Genomic DNA, 7,727 nt, shown 5'->3' on the forward strand with positions numbered 1-7,727 from the left:
GGAAAAGGAGAAGGAAGGACAGGAGGGGAGGAGACTATAAACTCAAAACTCATTGTGGCTGAGCCGATGCCCACTCAGAGTAGAACTGCCCCTGTGGGTTTCCACGCCTGTGATTCTGTGTGGGAGGAGAAAGTTTTGTCTTGCTCCAGAGGAGCAGCAGCTGGTCTCGAACGACTGACCTTGCTGTTAGTAGCCCGACTTGTAACCACTATGCCTACGACTGTAGAATAGGACATATTGCAGAGAGTGACCTAACAAGAATCCAAGACCACTTCGAGGTGCCTGTCAACACAGGTGCTACCTGAGGGCCCTCAGCAATCCCTGAAGCCCTGCTCAGGGCAGAGGTGGGCAGGGAAGACCCTCAGAAAGGCTGTATCAGGAAGAATGGGTCAACCCGGGCCTGCCAGTCAGGGTTACCACCTGCCCCAAGGGCAACAGGGGAGCCAGGTGTGTGGGGCTGGGCAGTGTTTGGAGCAGGTATTTAGTCCGGTGTCCTTGGTAAACCCAGGGCACCAGCCCCAGGAGAACTGGCCTCGGACCTTCCAGTTCTGTCTCGGGACTTGGGGATGGAATGACAGGAGAGAGGGCATGTGATAGGTGTCAATGACAGTTGGAAATCTGCTTCCCCAGCCCTTCACTGGAGCGCTGTCTCGAGTCGAAACCCTCCACTCCCATTTCATTCTATCAAAGCCCGTCCTTTGCCCTGTGCGTGGATGGAGCTGCAGATCTGCTTGCAATGGAAGCTGATGGTGCCCAATGAGAGACAACTGGTCCGGAAACCTGGGCAGCCTTCTCGGGACACCAAGGGGGTGTACTCCCTGCCCAAGAGACCCTACCTAACTGTTTTCCTGGGTGAGAAAGCAAAGGGGCGGCTGAACCTCAGGCTCAGGGAAGCAGGCAGGGCAAGAAGACCTTTGGAGCAGGTGATGCCCCCCCACTCCACCCCCCCACCCACCCGTGGAGGGTAGGCGAGTCACCTTCTCGGCAGTCCAGAGGCTTGGTGACAGCCATGCATCCCCCAGCAGTGTGTCCACTTTGCCCCATCTTCCAATATCCGAGTCACTAGGAAGGAGCCAAGCACCTGGTGATGGTGGAATGGTTAAGCGCTTGGCCGTTAAGGAAACCCACAGGTCTCTCCTAAGACCTGATGATCCATCCGTATACACGGAAGCCTTCGCATAGGAGCGGGAGTGGAGGGTCCAAATAGTTTATGGTCATGGAGGTGCTCTGCATGACGGTCAGGTGCATAGCCTGAGGGGTCTTCAGGGTCTCTTTCCGTGTGGCGCCGAGCAGTAGGAAGGAAAAGGTGGACTCGGGCAACCGTCAGTCCAAACTACTGCCAACCTCCTGAACCGGAGACCGAACCTGCTACCCACTGCTCCAACCACGGCCACAGTAGAAGGCACCACTTAGAGAGGATACAAAATGTAGAAGAAACTTCGAATTAAAAAGAAACAGATTCACGGGTCTGGAAATAGAGTGGAGGGAGTCCAGAGGATTCCCCGAGGCAACCTTCAAACTGGACGCTGAAGATCCCCAGAGGCCAGCTTCTAGCCGGTCACGGCTGGGCCCAGAAGCCAGCACAGCTGTGAGGAGTGTGCTACTCGGCCCCTCAGCTGGGAGAGACCAGAGGGGGCAACACCTGTCCCAAACCCGGCTGAGACGTCAGGGAGGGGCGGGGGAGCTGGGCACCCCAGGAGGAACTAGGGACAGTGCTAACCTTTCACTGAACGGCGACCCGTGGCACAGAACACCGTGGGTGGACAATTGATCGGAAGACTGACAGGCTGTGTAAGCTTTCACCTAAAGTGGGATGAAGATTGTAAAAAATAGGCTTTATGGCCTTGGAAACCCCGCTGGATGGTGCGGGTCTGGCATTTTAACAAGGAGCCCTGGTGCTGTGGCAGGGACATGCCAGGCTGCTCACTGGAAGGTCGGCGGTTTGAGTCCCACCAGCGGGCGCACAGGACGCAGACTGGCCTCGAGTTAGTGGATTCAACAGCCCCTCATTACAGCAGGAAGCCCTGGGCACAGGCAGGGGACGGTAACCTCGGTTTCTGGTGAGAAGCCTCCAAAGGCAGCCGGCTCGGGGCAGAGCCAGGCCTTTCAAAGGACACAGAAGAATGAGGAACGGCCATCGTGCCTAACATCTCGAGAGCAGTAAGCATTTCAGTAACCCAGCACTCTGCGTGGGCTGACGATCACAGGTCACTCAGAACCCCGCTCTGGACATCACGGGCGCACAGCTGACCCTACAGCTCTTGAGAAACCAGGAGGCACGCTCTGCCTGGCAATGATGTCACGAGAGTGTCTTGTCTTCATTGAGGGCTGGGGGTCTGGGGAAGGGGAGGCAGCGGGGCCAGGCTGGAGGGTGGGAACCGGTGAGATGGGCTACCCAGGTCCTCAGGAGAAAAAGGAAAGCAAGGGAACCACAGGCAAACCAACTCACTGCCACGGAGTCTGTCCTCACGGAAAGCCGTTCGGACGCAGAGCAGACCCGGCTCCACTGGGTTTCCGAGCACACAGCCTCTCCCCTCACCCTCGGGGGTCAAGCAGCTGGTGGGTGGGGGTGGGCAGGGTGAAAAACCAAGCTTCTACCACTGCACCCCCTGGAAAAAATGGCAGGAAAAACATGATCCCATTTCACAGTCAGCCCTGTTTCCCGAGACTCTGGGTGTCCACCTGTGGGTGGAGCTCTGAGAGGCTGCTGCCTGCCAAGCAGTAGCTATAATACCCCCTCCAGCGGGAAACCTGCCTCCTACAGGAGCCCCAGGACTCACCTCCTGGTCCCCGGCCCTCGTCCTCTCCTCAGTGTTTCCACCACATTCTGCCTGACACCAACAGAGCCCCTGTCTTGAGTCTAAACTTTTGGGCTTTACAGAAAACCCCGGTCCACACCAAGGAACCTGTCCTTAGCAAGCCCGGGGACCTGCTGCTGGGGGACACGGGCTACTGGCCACCCACTTAGGGTAGGGGCCAGGTCAGGGACATGTGGAGCGTGCTGCAGCTCCCACGTCTACGCTCTAGCCAAGCAAGGCGCTGCCAGACTGTGCCCCTGCTCCTGCCTATGCAGAAAGTGTAGCTTTCAGCTCAGCCCAGGTGACAGGCTCACCTCAGTGCAGGTCAGACCTTGCTCAGCTCAGAGACAAAGCCCAACGGAATCTGCTTCGGGGAATCAAGCTCCCTGCTTGCAGGGAGCCGCCCAGTGCCGTCTTCTGACCCTGCCTGGGGCTTTTCAGCCCGGAGGCTTGAGGGTTCCCCTTCCTGCCTTCTGAAGCAGGCACCAGAGACCACCTTGTATGGAACTGCAGACACTGGCAGCGGGGGGCTTCGGTGTAAGGCTTTACAATCAAAGGCAAGACAAGCACAGGCAGGGTCACAAAATGGTTTATTTTATTGCACCAAGGTCTAGGCAACGTCGGGGCCCCGACCCTTCCTTCGGGGCGTGGGGCAGACCTCTATGCACAGCTGGTGGGGTCCCACAGCCCGCCTCTGGCTCAGCTTCCCCGTGGCATCAGGTGGAGCCCAGGTTCTAGGCCGGCCAGGGGACTGCTGTTGCAGAGGCTTGGTACGTGTCCACGTGGGTTGAGATGTACCCACAACACACGGCCTAGAACATGGGTTCATTTGGGGCTGTGTCCTTGCCCTTCCCAGTTTGGCTAGTGATTGACTGCGAAGGGAAAGGCTGGCCCCACAAACAGTGATGAAGCATCGTCGAAAGCCAAGCCAGCGGGCCCCGCCGCACAGACGCAAGGGGGGTGCTTTCTGCAGAGAAGGGACGGCGAGGAACGGAGCACACACATTCTGGGCGGGTGGGCACAAGGTCCACGGAGTTTCCTTTCCTGATCCGGGGATGTGAGGGGTCCACAGCTGGGAAATGGCCCCCCTGGGAATGAGTGCCAACCCCAAGAGGTTGCTTCCACAGCGCCACGGGAACGCGGAGCTTTGAACACAATGACCTTCAGAGTCAGCTCCCAGTCCAGGCCCCAGAAGTATGGCCTCCCGGCCCCACTTTAGAGAAATCTAAAAAGGAGGAATTGGGAGGCAGCCACGGGTAAGTGCCATGTCTCTCCTGCCATCTGCTCAGCAGGCCCAGAGCAGAGAGCAGAGGCAGGCGAGGGAGAGGGGCAGAGCCAGCTGCCAGATAAGGGCGCTGTGGAGGTCTGATGACAAGCACCCCTCTGAGGTACGGGCCAAGCCCCAGATCTCTCCCACCTCTGGGGTTCCCCCGAGGGAGAGCGGGGCCAGAGGCCGGGCTGGAGTCGTTTCCAGAACTGCTGCCACCCCCTCTACAGGAGGCCTCTGGCCGGCCTCCTGAAGTCCCTAACGGAGTTCCACATTTGTTACAAGTTTGCAGGCACAGCTTGAGCAAGATTAAAAAAATTCTTGGGTTATACAATCATTTAGGTCCACAAGCACTTGCAGGATAGCATGGACAGAGGGCTGGTGAGTAGGCAGGGGACAGAGCTGGCACTTGGGTGTGGGGGAGGGGAGACCAAGGTCAATGGAAGCCGCAGGCCTGGTCGAGGGGAGCAGGACACAGGAGGGCTCCACGCTCCAGGCCACCTCACCAGAGAGCATTCCAGGACTCCGGATGAACTGCTGGGTTAGCTCAGACTCAGGGTGAGGCTGCTACAGGGCCTGGCCCAGAGGAACCAGGAGGTGGCACTGGGCAGCAGGTGGGCGACTGCCCTCTCTAGGGAAAGAGGCCCCACTGTCTGTGGGCACTGGGCTCAGTCAGTGCAGATGGCCTGTCCTCTGCGTCCTCTCACAGGCCTGACAAGCATCCCTGGAGGCCCTCTGCTCAAGCTGTCCCGCTGTGGCGAGCAGGCCCCCAGCCTCCCTCTCTGGAGCCCGCAGACAGCAAGCAGCAGGCAGGTCCACAGTAGGTCCCCACAGGGTGCTCGTTAGTGCAGGGCTCCGGGAGGGGATGCCGCCATTTCTCCAGGAGTCTGGGGGCACAGGGCAGAGGGCGATGAGCACCGCAAACCCCACTCCCACCCCTCCAGGCTGCGCCCAACACAGGCATCGCTCCCCTAGACTCATGCTCCAGTGCTCACTTGCACACCCTCACCGAAACCCACAAGGGAACACAACTCAGGCACGAGCACAGCCCGCCCTCACTCTGCTCACACCCGTGCACACCAAGCGTGCATGCTCCCCCGTGCACACGCCCACACGTGCTCACAGCCTGGCCACCCTGGCTGACCATTGCGTCGTGGGAGCTCAGCGGCGGTAGCTGAGGCTGGCGGCCTTTGCCGGGTGAGTCGCACCCCAGAAGTTCCGCCTGCTCTGAAGCCTCTGGAAGGCGTTCACGTTCCTCCTCTTCTCTCTCCGCAGCTTTTTCATCTTCTTCTCCTGTTTCAAGGACCAGAGCGGTGAGAGGCACGGGCAGGGGGCATTCGTCACCGCAAATGGCTACCCACCGTGGGAGGAGGGCCGGCTGGCCCACTGGCCACCAGCCTGGTACGGAGGACCTGGGCGGCCTGGGAGATCCTGGGGCAACTCGGCTCCGGGTGACAGGACCCCTGGGTTTGGCTCTTGGTGCTGTGATCCTCACCTTCCCGGGGGCCTAGGTGGTAGCTCCCAGACCACCCCTCCTCCTAGCTGAGGACCCAGTGGGATGAAAGGTGGGCACACGACCAGCAAGAGGTAGAGCTGGGATCTGAACGTGGCCTGCCTGGGGCCACTCCCCACCGCTGCCTCTGCCAGCCCACCCAGTGACCAGACGCTACCTTCCCTCGGTCGAAGTCTTCATCCCAATCATCCGTCACCATCTGGCTCCGGGCCAGTCTGCTGTCCTCCATGGCGTCCCGACTGACCGCTGACAGCTCACCCTCCCACGTCAAGACTACGGGACAGATAAGCTGTCAGCCTGGTGTGGGTGGCCTCCTTTATGGGTTAGACTGGCCTTGTCCCGACCAGCCATTCTCTCTCCGTGACAACACAGGGCAAAAGGGGGTGAGCCTGCTGGGGACTGTCTCCCCAGAAACAGGCCACAAGCTATGAACCAGGCAGCCTGTGCTGTGTTACCCCGGGAAACCGGGACCAGAGAGCCCTTCCCTCTCCGCCCTGCCCCTCGGGCCACGTGCTCCGAGTGCCGACACTGTGAAGTGGCTGTGCCCTGTGGGGGGAGGCAACCAGCCTGTGGACAGCTCTCCCACTTTGCGGCCATGCTGCTCTGACCCTCCGCTTGCAACACACTCAGGGCTGGGCTGGTCCCGCCCGCCCCAGCACAGCCCGTCAGAGGGAGAGGGCCAAGCCCCAGGCTGGTACCTTTTCTCCCGTAAGCTTTATCTGATGAGAACTTGAGCAACTCCCGGACCACGTCAGGCTCTCTCTCCACGCTCCAGGGTGCAGGAGGGACGTGCGTCTGCCCTGCAGGAAGAGCAGTGGAGGACACATGTTCACAGCCCGCTGTTTTCTCACAGGGAGACCGGGTGCCAGACTGAGGGGCCATGAAGTGGCCTCTCCTGGACAGGGCGAGGGCCAAGTGAGCACTTGAGAAACAAATTAGAGAAAAAGCCAATCCACCCCACACTCTTATACATGGGAGGGGACTAGACACTTCAGGCCAGATCAGTTGGGCCAAAGAGGCCAGTAGGGGCTTGGTCTCCCCCCTCAGTCTCACGTTCAGACCCTTTTTGGGGTCCAGAAAACAACCTCTGAGCTGGTGGCCCTGTCTCTTGCTTGGGTCCACCCACAACTATACTGACCTCACTACAGACGGTGCCCCTTCAGCCCAGCATTGACTCTAGGGGACTTCGCCTCTCTCAAGTCTGTCCACGGCCCACCTCTGGGTTCCCTTCCTGGCCCTTAGCCAGGTGCAGGGCCTGGGCACAGGACCATCTGCAAGGCCGGCCTCTGCTGCCTCTCAGCCCAGGTTGCCAAGCCTACAGAACAAGCCCTTCAGCTCCACAGAGCTGGTGGCTGCAGGGTCACCCCCTGCAGGTGTCCCTCTAGGGCCTCCCTGAGGGTGCCCCCCTCTGAGTATGCCTCTGAGCACCTCACCTGCAGGGTGCCCCCCCCTCCACAGGTATGCTGCCCTCTGGGGTGCAGTACCCTCTGTAGCCACACCGCCCACAGGTGTCTCATTGGCCCCCACGTGGGCTCCAAACTACCTTTGTCTGAATGACCCGACCTGCCGCCCAGCGCCCCGGGCAGATCATGAGCTTTCCCTCCACGCTGCCTGCAGATGGCCTCCCCCACTGCCCGGCAGGGGCCTTCTGTGCACTGATTACCAGCCCCCACCTGTCCACACTGGGCTTTGTTGGGAGCTGGGCAAGCAGAACCAAGCTTGGGGTGTCTGCTGGGTTTCTCTGTCTCGTTGACGGGGCCTTAACTGGAGGACCACCTGCTCTCACTGCGCCTGATGCAGGCCCTGCAGCAGGGAAAGGAGAGGCCAGCAGCATGCCCGGTAGCCCCACGGCACACAGGCTGGAGGCACGGACGGGCAATTCCGGCCCAGAAGACCCTGCAGTGTTCACGTCTGTCGCATCCCGAGCCAGACTCTTGCAGACAGAAGACAAGTGGCCACCTGGTCACATCAGGCTGTGCCCAGACAGAAGCTGCCTTGCTTACCGTTCACGTGAGGCGCGTGGCCACTCAGCTCCAGAGCTGGACGCTCTTGCTGCAGGACGCTGGCCAGGCCACTGGGAGGCTCACTCACGTCCTCGTCCTGCTGAGACTCCCGCTTTCGCTTCCTCCTCCTCCTCTTCCTCGGACAC

The 7,727-nt window shown here is 60.2% G+C and overlaps 1 protein-coding gene across 1 annotated transcript in view; it reads right to left on the reverse strand.

The window, feature by feature from the left end:
- Positions 1–3,371: 3,371 nt before the first annotated feature.
- USP36 (ubiquitin specific peptidase 36) overlaps positions 3,372–7,727 on the reverse strand; it is a 29,872-nt gene continuing 25,516 nt past the window's right edge. Inside the window, exons 16-20 of the mRNA XM_045299518.1 lie at positions 7,582–7,720; positions 6,277–6,378; positions 5,736–5,851; positions 5,210–5,358; positions 3,372–4,952 (exon numbers count right to left, since the gene is read on the reverse strand). Of these exons, the coding sequence (XP_045155453.1) occupies positions 5,227–5,358; positions 5,736–5,851; positions 6,277–6,378; positions 7,582–7,720 (489 nt within the window). The 3' untranslated portion in view covers positions 3,372–4,952; positions 5,210–5,226. The remainder of the gene's footprint in view (positions 4,953–5,209; positions 5,359–5,735; positions 5,852–6,276; positions 6,379–7,581; positions 7,721–7,727) is intronic.

The sequence above is a fragment of the Echinops telfairi genome, unplaced genomic scaffold (genome assembly GCF_000313985.2).
Source record: "Echinops telfairi isolate 266 unplaced genomic scaffold, ASM31398v2 ScPeMD7_7458;HRSCAF=8496, whole genome shotgun sequence".
NCBI lineage: Eukaryota > Metazoa > Chordata > Mammalia > Afrosoricida > Tenrecidae > Echinops > Echinops telfairi.